At 39.9% G+C, this 14184-nt stretch overlaps 1 protein-coding gene across 2 annotated transcripts; it reads left to right on the top strand.

Moving 5' to 3' along the window:
- Positions 1 to 587: 587 nt before the first annotated feature.
- On the top strand, positions 588 to 12836 carry ncapg2 (non-SMC condensin II complex, subunit G2). Of its 2 annotated transcripts, none has more exons than XM_007555633.2 (27): positions 588 to 675; positions 884 to 993; positions 1958 to 2128; positions 2281 to 2395; positions 3438 to 3595; positions 3747 to 3881; positions 3962 to 4056; positions 4144 to 4300; positions 4724 to 4816; positions 4904 to 5029; positions 5381 to 5560; positions 6264 to 6416; positions 6950 to 7172; positions 7279 to 7376; positions 7724 to 7894; positions 8000 to 8070; positions 8160 to 8313; positions 8441 to 8614; positions 8709 to 8825; positions 9752 to 9892; positions 10987 to 11086; positions 11224 to 11414; positions 11575 to 11709; positions 11854 to 11957; positions 12051 to 12151; positions 12235 to 12334; positions 12466 to 12836. In XM_007555633.2, the coding sequence occupies exons 2-27, from the start codon at positions 916 to 918 to the stop codon at positions 12515 to 12517; spliced, it is 3393 nt and encodes a 1130-aa protein (XP_007555695.1). In that variant the 5' UTR covers positions 588 to 675; positions 884 to 915; the 3' UTR covers positions 12518 to 12836. The 2 variants fall into 2 exon arrangements, with proteins under 2 accessions (XP_007555695.1, XP_007555694.1); XM_007555632.2 differs by having other exon boundaries at positions 7721 to 7894.
- The last annotated feature ends 1348 nt before the right edge of the window (positions 12837 to 14184 follow it).

The following is a 14184-nucleotide window of genomic DNA, read 5'->3' as shown; positions in this document are numbered from 1 at the left end:
GTTCTTCAGCTCACCTTGCAGGTTTTGTATAGGATTACAGTCTGAGCGAGCTGTGAAAGAAGGTTCATTTTGCCTCCAGTGAACCATTTCTGTGTTGATTTTGCCTTGTTTTAAATGACTGTCCTGCTGAAAACCTTTTTAACAACAATCCAATAAAAATGTTTAAAAACACGAGTCACGTCTCTACATGTTTTAAAACTTTGAAGACAAGGTTTTGATTTTTCAAGATTTTAAACATTTTATCCAATTCTCCCAAATCACCATAATGCATTCTGATGGATAAACCTTTAAGTGTTTCTGTTTTATGACGAAAATTAATTTTTACAACTCCAATATCAAATTCAACTTCTGGGATGTGGTCTTTCTGAAAACAATTGGGTTCTTATGTCTATATGTTACAGTCAGACCTCCTTATTGGTTTTATAGACGTTAGTATTTTTTATTTTATTTTATTTTAGAGCATCTATGTAGAAAAGTATCACTCAAAGTTGAGTTGCTGTGGAGAAAATATTTATGTGGTAGTTTGTCGCCCTCAAGTGGTTGAGAAATGTAACAACTCCTACGTCAAAAACAAACGCCTGACGTCAGGACGGAAACAGTCTATCCAAATTTGCGCGGGTTAAGTCGGCTGTCATTTTCTTCCCGGTTCCCGACTACAATAACATAAACAAAAAGGTAACAAACAACTGAGCTAACTTTATAGTCAGATTAATTCTTCATTTAAATGTTAGCTCGGAACTATCTAGTTAGCAGAGAGGAGTTAAATTTATCAAACGTAGTGTTAAATGTGGTCGACTAACAGTCGGCCATAGTTGTTTTGGTTTGGCAAATACTCCGCCTGCTTGTGAAGAAGTCAATGTTCTCACTTCTTTCAAATATTCAGGCCACTTCGTATCGCTTGGATAACCCGGAATAATGTCCAAGCGAGATGTGTTTTTAGAGGCTACCTCTAAGAAAAAGGTGGAGGACTTTCTTCGCTTTATTCAGCTTCATGTAAGTGGCAAGCTCTGTTTACTGTATTTTATTACGGCGAACTATAGACGTAGACATCGGTATCTTAATTTTCGGGTTATGCATTGTCTTAACACATGCCTATCACCCTCAAGGGTTTTGATATACTGTTTTCAGCATGTTTTTATTTACTCTAGATGTTATAGACGTGTTCCTTCTCCAGTGGAATTGATCCAAATGCTTGAATTACTTCCCCAAAATGTTACCATCATTTTATGTAGGTCTGTCAAAATCTGAAACATATAGATAACATCACAAGTCTTTAGTAATAAGTTTTGATTGAGAGGAGTATAAGTTGACAACATGAATAAATTTATTAAATATTACATTTAGTAATACATTTAATAAATAAATAAATAATTTATTTATAATATTTTTATATATATTTTATATATAAATATATTTATTTAATAAATAATTTATAGAGAGATGTAGGGACTTGAGTATGTCGAAAATGCTTTTCGAATATGAGAATCTTTGAAAACATGTAAGTATTGCATAAAAACATCATTTGAGTCATCATGAAAATACTAATATTGCTAATAATGCTTGGGTGCAAAAGTAATTGCACCTGTTTTAAATATAAATAGTCATGTTATACAATGTCACAATCATTCCACAGGCCTGTAAAAAAGGCATAACCCAGTCCAGCTAGACTTTTTACAATACATAGGTATAATTAATATTTGATTATTGAATGAAAATAACAAAGGCCAATGCTTACCTTTCGGGTTCGGATATATTAATATTTACCTCTGATTTCATCCAGTTTCAGTGCCAGAGATGCAGACAAATCTTTAACAAAACTGCACCAAAAGTTAATGACATGCAAAAGATAAAAACACGGTGACCCAGCCTGCATCCTGGGTTTGTTTCAGGAAACATAAAACCCTGAATCTTCTTTCTTTCTTCTTCTTTTTTCTTTTTTTCTTTTTTTTCTGAGCAGAAGGACAAAACTGAGCCCTTCGATGTTGAAGAGGTGGTCCAGGAGATGCCCAGAGAGCAGAGGGAGGCTCTCTGGAGTCAGCTGGACTCGCTCCTCCAGGAGATTCTGACGGATTTACCTCCAGGTCGCTGGGAGGAGGACGCGATGCAGCAGGAGTCGGCGCCGGATCCTGTGAGTTCATCAGTCACTTCCTGTCCAGCTGGACGACATCAATCAAGCGTTACTCAGAGTACCTCCAATGTGTTGTTTTCTGATTGTTTTGAAATGCGTGGCTACATGATTTCTTCTCTTGATGATTCTAGAAAAACCTCTTTTAATTGCAGAAGCACGTCATGGCGGTGGTGGACGCTGTTACCCTGGTGGCTGCTGTGTCTCTGAAGGTCTTACAGGACGGAGACACGTACGGTGCACTTTTAGATATCGCCTGCAGGCTTCATGGTGAGAATTATGTTGTTGTTTGATTTGACAGATTTAATGGTAATTGCACTGAATCTTACATATTGCTTTTCTACTGACACCCACCACTCAAAGCGCTTTACAACTAAAGCCACTTTGCTCTCTGTTCAGACTGTTCCCAAACAGTCTGAACAAGTTTGGAAGTCAATTTCAGGAAATTTCACATCTCATTCGTGCATCTCTCTCTGTTAAGGCTGGACAATATATCAGGAATATGTTGTCATCGCAAGATCATTGTGTTCAATATTCACATCTCAAATGTCTGGAGTTCAATAATAACTGACTAATGTATCCTAAGTGTCATGAACTTACATTTTACATTTTACTGTTATGTTTAGTCAGTCAGAGTCTGATGGCAGCAGATGCTCACACAGGACACTAATGACAATGTCCAATATGCTAAAGGTCAAGAGAGATGGAAGCACAGATGAGAAAAAGAGGAAAGAATAAAATGGGCTTCACAACTAATGTCGCTTTGCAATATTTACCGATAATATTACCACCACTGCAAGATTTTCTAACATCGTACAGCCCTAGTCTGTGTGTCTGTCGGTCCATCCATGTGTCCTTTCCTGCCGTTGCAGGAATGCCTGACATAAATTCACTCTGAATCTTTACATTTAAAACCACAGATTCTTAGATTCCAGAAATTAGCAGTTTATGTATCGTCTCGAATTGGACTTCAGCTTTTTCCAAGTATGGGTAGGTATGAAAAAGGAAAAAAAATGCACGTGGAAAATGAAAAAATGTGTTTTTCCACACTTCTATTCTCTTGTTCTTTTCTTATTCTTTTTTTGTGTCTGTCTTTCGTTCTTTGGGTTTTGTACGGTGCTTGCATGTATCCTTCATTATAGTCTCTGCAATCTTCAGTTTTCGATGTTTTAAAATGTATATCTAAAGCAGAAATTTTTAAGCTGTGGCATAATGAACCTGTAACATCAGAACTGGGAGAACTATGAGAAGTGTTCTGTGAATAAACTTCCTGTGCCTCTCTGTGATTGTAGCTGTTTTTTCCCCCCACCAGATGTTTTGGTGTCCCTCCCTGTGTCCGAGGCGCCGCTGCAGCTCCGCATACAGACGCTGTTTGAAACCTGGTGGAAGAAGGAACTGCTGGAGAGGGAAAAGTTTGGGCGCACTGCTTTCCTCATCTCCCTCCAGAAGAGCTTCATCCTAAAGAAACCGGTCAGTGTATTCTCCCAGGATGTTCAGTATTTTTAGAAACAGGAGAGACGTTTTCTGGCTGAGGGTAAGATCATTCTGACAGGCAGGAGGAGGAGGAGAGAGAGAGAGCCGCGAGCAGACCTAATATTCTCATCTCTGATCTCTTTGTCAGGCTGCTGAGATCCAGAGGCTGTGGAGTCTTCACAACGTTCTTAAGAGTCTGGAGTACACATCAGAACACAACAAGCAGATAATCGACTTGCTGCTTCAGTGCTTTCACCGTCCTACTCACATTAGAAACGATGATGTGAGCGGAGGCGGTCGTTATCGCAGTTTCTCCGACTTTGTCCTTGAGCTGTCGGCCTGACGGTGTGTTTACTGTCGCAGGGAAAGCGATTCCTGGTGTTCCTTTTCAGCTGGAACGTTGATTTTATCTGGCTTATCCACGGCACCATCAAAAACCAGCTGGAGTTTTATCAAAAGTAAGAGGTGCTCTTCATAGTCAGTGACTCCAGTCAGTATATATATATATCAGAGAGTTTAATAATTTTGTTTTGCTTTATTCTCAGGACCCTAGCTACTCACATCGCAGAGATCTATTTCAGAGCCTGGAAGAAGGCCAGCGGCGACTTCCAGGAGACGATTGAGAGCACATGCATTCAGGATTTCATGCAGAATGCCATTTTGCTTCAAAGAACATCACCGGTTCACAGCAAAGTTAGACAGGTCTGCCTCGTTACGGCTCGTTCACATTTTTGTAATATCACAACCGTAGAGTTAGGATTTACAAATAAGTACAAAAAAACATGATAAGTGATGTGGATTTCTGCTTAGACCCCTCTAATCTGATACTAAAATCCTTTGGCCTTCAGAAGACAGATCATTAGTGAGGCCTTTTGGCAAAAAACAATGCTTGTAATGGATAACTACACTCTAAACATAACATACCCATTGTGAAACATAGGAGGGGCATGAAACAACTTGCTGGGGGGATGCTTTACTTCCTACTTCCCAATCGTGTCCTATTCTTAAAGGTTTACAACATAAAATCCAAGTGAAATGTGAAAAGTTTGTGGTTTTCTTGTGGTAAAATGAAGAGTTGTATCCTGTTTTGCTTTCAGCGTGTTCTCTTTTCCTTATTTCATGTAGATCGTGAGCTATTTTCACTCGAGGAAAGGATGCCCCAGTGTAGACAAGATGCTATACAAACTCTACAAGCCGATTCTCTGGAAGTCTCTCAGCGTAGGCAACACACACAATTAGTTCCTGGGATCATTCACACTGTGCTTACGTGCTGTTCCAGTGTTGATGTCTGCTTGACGCCTTCAGGTTCCTAACTTTGAGGTGCGAGCAAATGCCACTTTGCTTTTCACCGAGGCCTTCCCGGTGCACGACCCGGAGCTAAGCAACGAAAACGTGGACATGAACATTCAAAAGCAGCTGGACTCGGCAATGGTGGGGATTATTTTAAGAAATCAGGATGGAGATTAGTTTTTATTCCCTGTCAAATTCAGTTCTTTCATCCTTCATTTTTTTCCCCCCCATTACTTTTCATGATTTTTACAAATTTCATAAAATGCAGAAATACTTTCTTGAGGAAAACAACAAAACTCTATTCTTTTAAGAATGATTGACAAATGAACTTTGAACACTGGTGTTGAGAAAGGAAAAGTACGACTTCTACATGTGAAGAATGAGGGAACGCTGAGATTTCCAGCCTTGTTTTATCGTTTCAGTGGAAAACGATCATTTCAGGGGGGTGGGTGAGCAAATTTTCACACGTATCTAAATGTCTGTCCTCCTCAGGCGCTCCTAGATGACCCTCACCCCACTGTGCGCTCCAATGCCACGCTGGGAGTCTGTAAGATCCTGGCAAAGTGCTGGGAGCTCCTTCCGCCAACGATCATCACAGACTTCCTGAAGAAGCTGGTAACGGAGCTGGCCGCCGACAGCAGCTCTCCTGATGTCCGCTGCTCAGTCTTTAAGGTAGAACGCCATGGCCTTAGTTCAGCTTAAGTCAACCTACAGCAGAAAAATCCTGGAAATTTCATTTTGAATACTTTGATTCAATACAGGTATTCATGGAGTTCAGAGGCTCACAAGCCTAACTTAGAAAATCAGTGTCTTTGCTTATGCGACTGATATTTGATTTCTTCACTAGATTTTCTTTTATTTTAATCTTTTTTTTGTGTGTGTTTGTTTTATTAAAAGAATCTACAACCTCAGTTGTATTTGACGTATCCCAAAATGTCCCATATCAGTGAAAAACCTTTATTTATCAACATTTTAGATATTAGATAAAAAGCACAAAAACCCAATTTGTATATCAGTATAGCAGGAAAAAAAATAAAGATTTCTAATTTTATAATCTTTACAAAACGCATAGATGTTAAAGGACATCTTTACATTTTATTAAGATTGAATATGGGGGATTTATTAGGTGTGATTTTTTTTTCACACCATTTTACATTTGGTCAAAGTGACATCTTACCCACAATCAGGTAGGCACAGGTCAACAACCACAATCTTTAATGAACGTAACAAAAAGTAATTTTTGCTTCGTAAAACTTGTTACCATGAAAGGCCCCTATTTTTTCATATTTTATTTTTATATTGTTTTTTTTGTTGTTGTTGTTTTTTTTTTTATGAATCTTATGGATTTTTATGTTTCCTTTTTTTTCTCTTGCAGTGCCTGAATATTGTCCTGGACAACCCACAGAGCCACCCACTGCTGGAAAAGCTGCTGCCCACCATCAAGAACAGTCTCCACGACAACTCTGAGAAAGTCCGCACGTCGTTCATTGACCTGCTCATCAAGGTCAAAGCAGTCCGTGCTGCCAAGGTGCGGTTTGTTTGGAGAAAAAAATATATATATAGTTGCATTTTCATTCTGGTATTCAGTTCATTAAGACTCGACAAAGTGCTCAAAAAGTTGCAGTGATGTGAGGCTGAATCTAATAATAAAGTGTCAGTGTCTCTTGTGGTCAAAAGTGGTATTACAAAAACAAACTAAAAAATAAAGCTGATTTTTAAAGTCTGGCTAAAAAAAAAATACTTAACATTTTAAGAGCTGCAGGTTTCTTTTTTGTTACTGGCTTCTTGTGGTAGACCTCAAAAAAGTTCCTTACATAACTGTTGATAAATCCCAAAGTTATACAATTTCTTTTAATGCAGATTTAGAAACTGACTCTCTTGATGGCTTTTGTAAGAGTGGTAAAGTAATAGTAGTCAATCCACTGCTATTATTTCTGAAAAAAACATTTTCTATCACAAAGTAATTTCTGATTTAATCAAATAAAAACGTGCCACAGCTCCACTGATTAAGCAAGTGGGAGGCTTTTCTCCTCACCCTCCCCTCTTTCTGTCTCCTTCCAGTTCTGGGATGTCTGCAGCATGGACCACCTGCTGGCCCGCCTCGCCATCGACTCGCTTTCCGTCTCCAAGCGAATCGTCGACCTGCTCTTCAAGTCCTTCTTCCCCGTCAACGAGCCGGAGAAGGAGTGGTGCTGCAGGTGCATCACCCTCATCCAGATGAACCCCATGGCTGCCAGGAAGTTCTACCAGTTTGCTCACAAACACACAGCTGCCACCAACATCAGTGAGGAACAAAAGTTTGTTTTTATGAGATCACATGGCAGGCTGTAGCACTGAATAATTTAGTTGCTGTTTTTTTTTTGTTGTTGTTTTTTTTTTTTATACTCCAGTAAAACTGATTCTGGCTATTCGTCGAACTCTGAACAACTGCATCCAGGTTGACTTTGACGTGACGGAGATTAACGACAGCAATAAGGAGAACAGCACAGTAAGACGGAAGCATTTATAGACTCTATTGAACTAATAAGAAGTGCATGAGTGAGAAGAAACAGTTACATAGCATTCATCGCCATTCATTCTGATATCCTTGAATTAAATTTGGGGTAATAAACTGTCCACAGCTCAGGAGGGAGAACCCGTAGACTGTGTAATTATGAGTAACGGACTAAAATGCATTGACGTTTGAGGCCGTAATGGGATAAAATGTGAAAAAGTGGCTATGAAGACTCTTGCAGGCGACGCAGAACCAATTTAAACTCGATGTCCTGTCGCCAGCAAGATCTAAAGTAGCACTAAACTCTGTGTCAATCAATGTGTGTTTGTTGCTCCCAGCAGGGCGGACCGCTGGTGTTGGGACAGGACTTGTCCGTCGTGTCCAGTTTGCTGGAAGTCGTGGTCATCCTGTGGAGAAGTGTTGAGAAGGCGCTGAAGCAAAACGAAGAGGCGCACAAGTACACAGTTGCCAAGTTTGGAAATGTCATGGCCAAGTATTTCCAGGCTTTTGAGGTAAAATAGCTGCAGTCCGTTATTATTTTAACGTTTCTCTAAACGACAGCTTAAATGTTTTTTTTGTTTTTTTTATTACTGCTTTTTTGTTGTTGTTTTTTTTAGGATGAGCGCTGCACTGTACCTCTAATCCAACTGGCCTCTTGTATGCCTCCAGCTGCAGCTCCAACATTTAGGTGGGCTACAATGCTAACTTCTGATTGCACTTGATTGTATCTTGATGTAAAACGGTCTAACTCGACTGTCTTGTATTGAAATGTCCTAGCCGCGGCGTGCTGTCCAGACTGAGGAGGATGGAGTCGGGATCTGCTCCAGCTCAGTTCAGCCAGCTGCTGGACTGCGTCTGCAGCTGGGGTCAGGCGGCCGACGTCCTCGAACTGGTCTCTGATTGGCTGGGCGAGGCCGTTCCCAAGCAAGGGGTCAGTGGTCAAGGCTGCATTCCCTGTGCTCTCTGGGAAACTATAGACAAAAAGTTTGAAGACCGCTTTAAAAGTCTTGAATTTTGCCAGGAGAAGTGCGTAAAATGTCGCCTGCTCCCAACTCTAGGACAAGGCCGCTAAAAGCAGAAAGGTGCGAATCCAGGAGACGGCGGAGGCCAAACCAGACCTGGCTCTGGCGTATCTGGAATACCTTTTCACCCACACTTCCACACGGGAGAAAGTCCTGGCTGTGGGCGAGGGGCCCCTGAAGGAGCTGCACACGCTTTTAGGGAGCTGGAAGGTATTTTATAAAACGGAAAGGTTGAAACACGTAACAGTGAATCCGTTGCAGCCTTCCTCTACAAGTAACATGGTTCTCTGTGTTGTCTCGGCAGTCGGTTCTCTACACTCACCTCAGATCCTCCACTGAAGACCCAAAAAGACCCGAAGTGGAGACGGCGCTGAAAGCCTTCGTTTACCACGGTCGCCTCGGTGCTCATCTCCAACATCACGTAAGTCTCTCTCTCTCTCTCTCTCTACTGATTAGCATCTGTCGTCCACCTGCTCCTGTGTTTTGTTGAAATGAATGCTCCTTTTCATAGCTAGTTATAGTTTGCTGAAACAAAGTGGAAGAAACCTTTCTCTGTTTCATGGATTTTCATGGAATACATAAAAATAAACCTGTAAATGTTCAAATTTGTTCTTCTGGAAAGAAAACAGCAGTTTACGCGTAAGCCCAGATTTTGCTCACAAGTTCAGTTATGAACATACATAAATCTCCACAGCATGATGCTGCCACCAACATGCTGGACATTGAGTAGGTTGTTTTTGGAAACTTCACTCTGACAAATGCGAACATGCTTCTCGTTATTGTTTTCACTCTGCTAAAATGGCCAAACGTTTTCCTCCTGAGGGAATTTGGTCTCTTTAAGGCTCGACGTTTTGTTCTTCCTGGGTTGTTCCTCAACATCCCAACCAGTTTCCTCTCATCTGATTGTGGCTGTTTGTGTCTTCCAGGCCTCAGCAAAGCGGTGACTCATCCGAGTAAATCACATTTATGTAAAATTTGTTTGAAACGATGATTTCTGGAGCCACGGTTATGTAGAAATTGCTCCACAATACTTCTTCACACCTGCAGTTCTTTTTTATTTATTTATTTTTATTCGTCCTTGAGAAGTGTTTTGCTTTCACCTCCCTGGAAATAGTCATAATATTCAAAATGAAGATGAAAGTCGTGCTCTTTATGTCTTCAAACATCTACACCCGTAGACAATTTCCCTGAACAGCTTCCAGACATCTCTCCAGATGACAGATTTTTATTTTATTTCATTTTATTTTTTTGTAAGCCAATTTGTCCCTGGCGATGAGCCCGCTCCTTCTGTCTTCAGCTTGACGAGAAGCTAAAATGAAAACAGGAAGTGTTTTCTCTGTCTGCCAGTCGACAGCAGGTCGGGACTACCTGGTCTCCGTGGAGCGAGTGGCGGCGTGGGTCGCAGAGAAGATCCTGCCCTTCCTCACCGGGAGCGACGACGGCGAGGTCTCGGAGAGGTCGCGGAAGCTCGCCACACAGATAACCGAGGTGAACTTCACTGTTATCTCTTTTTGGAAACAAACACAGCTCCAAAACTGTGGCTTATTTGCTCATTTGCTATGTGAGATTTGGTTTCATTATTGCTCTGTAGTTATTGAACCTTCATGGAGAATGATTCTCATTAGGCAGATATTAAAAATGAACCCAAGAAGTAATGCGATCTTCCTTTTTTCATTTCAAAACTGAATTTGTATTTGCATGATTGATGACTGAATAGTCTTATATTCTCAGACAGACGGAGCTGTTATTTTTTAAAATAATGCCTTTTCATTCCTGGTATTTGACATTTTGAAGAACTCTGATGTTTTTTTTTGTTGTTGTTTTTTTCCCTACATCCAACATGATGCAGATTTTCTATTTTCTCCCGGAGGAGCTAAATATGACGTGAATGTGCGTCAAGCTGGAAACTGGAGTCTATTTATATGATCACTAATGCGTTTTAGAAATCAAACCTGACATTATCCAGGGTTTAATATGCAGTATGGAAAAGTATGAGAGGGAACAAAATGTGTTTCCAGATTTACTCATGTCTCTACGGGTGCAAAACCCATATGGCTTTCGGTTTGATCATTAATTGGTTTGTCCATCTGTTTCACCGTCTACCAGTTTCTCCTTCGATTTGTGTCAATTTATTTGTTTTCCTTTAACTCATTCATCCATCCTGTTCTCCATCCAAATGTTGGTCCTGAGAAGTCTGGGAAAAGTCTGGAATTTTGGACATAAAAAATGAGTTGAATATTAGATTAAAAATCTAATCTTCCAGATTAGATTTGTATTTCGCTCACTTCCACTCCGGCTCATAACCCGGATCAAAAGGAAGCCTGCTGTTGCTGCTGTTGTTATCCTGGATGTTTGGTTCCGTTTAGCTCGTGTTCCTCCTCCATCTGGGACTCGGAGCGCCGCTCAGTAAATTTAGAATCCTCATTGATTTTTCTGCTCCAGTCCACACCACGCTGCTGTACGCATCCCTCCTTCTGCTCGCACTACTGAAGTGGATTGTTTTCCCATTTCTCCTATCAATCCCACTGTTTTGTCAGCTCTTTAGAGTAACTGCAGATGTTTATTTTTTTGTTTTTTATCAGAGCTTCCTGAAAGTGTGCCGAGACATTTTCCTCGTCGGTTTGGGGGACGAGACGTTCAAAGGCCAAATCCTCCACCTGTGCTCACTCATCCTCCTCTCAGGTGAGAATATCATGATATGTGAAGGAGACGTTGCAGTTTTGCTAAAGCAGACAAGAAGAAGGACGTTTCCCTGAGGTTTACCTCGTCTAACTCTTGAACGTCTTACAGGGAAGTAACGGCAGCGTTTGTGTTTGCAGAGGCAGGCTACACGTGTATCCCAGCAGTGCTTCCGATTCTAAAGGAGGTTGCAAACAGCTTTGTGCCTGATTATAACGACCAGGATCAGGAGTCCAACTTGGTCATGTTGGGTGTGGTGGCCAACATTTTCCAAAAGATCATAGAGTTGTTGGCACGTCGCCTGAGGAAAGAACCGGAAGAGGGACAGCTTGTAAGGAGTGTTTTTTTTTTTTTTTTTTTTTTAATTGTCATTCAAATAATTCTGTTTTCTGTTTCAGTGGCTTGCAAAAGTATTCACACAAAATATAAAGTATGCGCGAAAATTTAGAGTTCCGGTTTTTAACGTCTTGAAACTCTCCGGTCCACTTCAGCTGTGTCGGTCAGCCGTTCCCAGCCTGACGGACTTCCTCCAGGTGGCACAGACGTGGGATGCGGTGCTTCGTAGCGGGGTGCACTCCACCGTGTTTGCGGCCATCATTGTGGAGAAGAGGCATTTGCTTCAGAAGGTAAAAAAATAAAATAAAATAAAAAATGGCACAGAACAGAGCCTGTCAAAAGGCTGGAAGTTACCTGCTTTCATCAGCTTTAGTTGACGGAACCCTAACCCAAGTGAAAGATGTATTAAATGGTTTGTGTTTCTTCATTTGAAGCTTACACATCCTGAAGAGGTTGTCATCCCGCAGTCTGTTGATGAAATGCCTCCTTTGTCCAGCTTACTGCTGTCTGTCATCCTCAAATCCCCCTCTATCACAAGGTACACACACTCAGTGCTGCTGATTTAGTCAAATTCGAAAGACATTTTATAGATTTTACTTTTTTTTCTTTTCTTTATAAATTCCCGCTTTAGGTCATTTTTGGCAGAGGTCTCGTCATCTTTGGAGTCGGACGCCCTTGACAGTCTCTCTGAGCTGGCGGCTGTTCTGCACGTCTTGGCGGTCATTAAACAAAGTACGTTTCCGTGCCTCAAAACGTTCACATTGACATTTGCCGTTGCCATTTATTGAAAATGAATGTGGTTTGTTGCTCATTAGCGGGGCACTCCAAAGGCGGGATAAAGAGAGCTGCCGTGTCTGTTCAGCAGCATCTTCATCAACATGCAGGCTGCTCTGTGGACAGCAGAGAAACCCAGAGGTGAGTTTTCTTTTCTTTTTTTTTTCTTTTTTTTAATTCAATCAGAGTTTCTGTAAAGGACTGGAAAAACGGTTTAAAAGTTTGACTGTTTACGGAGCCTAACAGTTTTTCTTTTTTTTTTCCCCCCAAAGGGTTATGTATGACTCTTCAGTGAAGACCCTGAATGCTCTTCTGCATTTCTAATCTTCCACAAATTAAAAATGATGAGTTTGTGTGGCGTGTTTTTGTTTTTTTTTACATCTCGTCATGCTCTTCAGATTTTAACTGTATCAACATGGAGAATTTATATGAAAAACTCTTCAGTTTTTACATTTATGATATTCACAAACTGACCCTGACAGTTTAGAGATTTCTTGTTTTCCTGTACACTTTTCAAAGCTCTCATTTTGTGTCTTCATATTTAAAACACATTTTTGATGTGTCTCTATTTGTCTTCATATCTGTTGTGTTGTCAGCCCAATTTTTAACTCTGAAATAAAACAAACAGCTTGATGGACATTTATAAAAAGGTGATTATTATTTATGGCTAAAAAGGACACTTTGTGTGATGTTCATACCTACTAATCCTACTATACCTGCAACCCACATTTTTAGAGTTCAGGCCCTAACATTTGTATTTTTATACATCCCCTAATTTCTTATATTTATTGGGTAAAAACATTGGTGTTATTTATTTATTTATTTATTTTAACTAAATAACATACTTCAGCCATAAGAAATATGTAACTTGCAATATCCTTCAGAGGTCCTTAATGGTAAAATCTGAAATACTTGCAAACACTACATTAAAAACAAATATGATTAAGGGCATTAAAATAAAATCAACAAACAAAAATATATGTAACTTTTTAATAGTGGGATGAACTCAAATGTAAATATATAAACAATAAGAAAATTGGTAAATTTGTAACCTGTTGGGGTTTCCTTATGTTATGCTCCACCTTTTGAAAATTGACATTTAAATATCAGCACAGTCTTCATAGCTACAATCATTAATTTCTTTTCTTGCAATTCACAACTCTGTTTATTTTTGTTGCGTATATGTTTTAAAAGAAAAAAAAATAATAAAGGCTGATTAATTTTCTTCCCTGTGTGTGTGTGTAAAATCTAGTTTCTTAATGGCAGCAATAAATGAGTGAGAAAGTCAGCAATTCTCTGCCACATTCATCTAAAGATGAAATTATGTTTTTTCTCTGCATAGTTCTTATAAATCCAAAAGTTTTTTGTTTTTTTTTCTTCCTTATTTGCAAATTGGTATATTTGCAGTGCATCAGAAAATATCTTCACATAATGGAATTCAGTAAAACTTTTGAATGGATGTTCAAATTAAAAAGCCTAAGATGGGGTTGTATATATTTTTTGTATCTTAGCAAATAGCATCTAAACATACTAGATTACCACAGGTATTAATTAGGTCATCTCTCCAAATCAGTAAATTTAGATCCAGTCATGAAATATTCTCTCCACTATATATTTCACAGTCAACTGCTGTTGATTCATGGGGTCATGTGTGTGAGTTTGGTCCTGATATATTATTTGAGGCTTTACGGAAGAGAACGCACGCTGACCTTTTCTCTTCCAACATCAGTGTCTGACCTCAGAAATGCGCTTCTGGAATGATGGTCAAAACTCCCTCCAAAAGCCCTTTGTGATGACACGATAATGTGTGTGAAGGCGGGCGAGTGAATATTATTATTATTATTTTTACTTGTATATGTATCACAAATCAATGTGTTTTGAGGACTTTGCAACAGAATCAAATGCGTTTGCCTTCACGCCGTTTCGGTGTTTCATTTATAGTTCCTCCTGCCGTCAGTCTCCTCTCCTCTCGCCATGTGTGCTGCTTGACG

The sequence above is a fragment of the Poecilia formosa genome, unplaced genomic scaffold (genome assembly GCF_000485575.1).
Source record: "Poecilia formosa unplaced genomic scaffold, Poecilia_formosa-5.1.2 Scaffold71, whole genome shotgun sequence".
In the NCBI taxonomy this organism is placed as follows: Eukaryota; Metazoa; Chordata; class Actinopteri; order Cyprinodontiformes; family Poeciliidae; genus Poecilia; species Poecilia formosa.
The sequence above is the reverse complement of the archived record's forward strand: the minus strand, read 5'-3'. Positions and strand labels throughout refer to the sequence as shown.

Bases quoted from the DNA above. Each gene is read 5' to 3' on its own strand.
- ncapg2 (XM_007555632.2), top strand. From the start codon at position 916: ATGTCCAAGCGAGATGTGTTTTTAGAGGCTACCTCTAAGAAAAAGGTG. The intron at 4,057-4,143 runs GTAAGAGGTGCT...CTTTATTCTCAG, and splicing joins CAGCTGGAGTTTTATCAAAA to GACCCTAGCTACTCACATCG. The intron at 11,087-11,223 runs GTGAGAATATCA...TTGTGTTTGCAG, and splicing joins CTCACTCATCCTCCTCTCAG to AGGCAGGCTACACGTGTATC.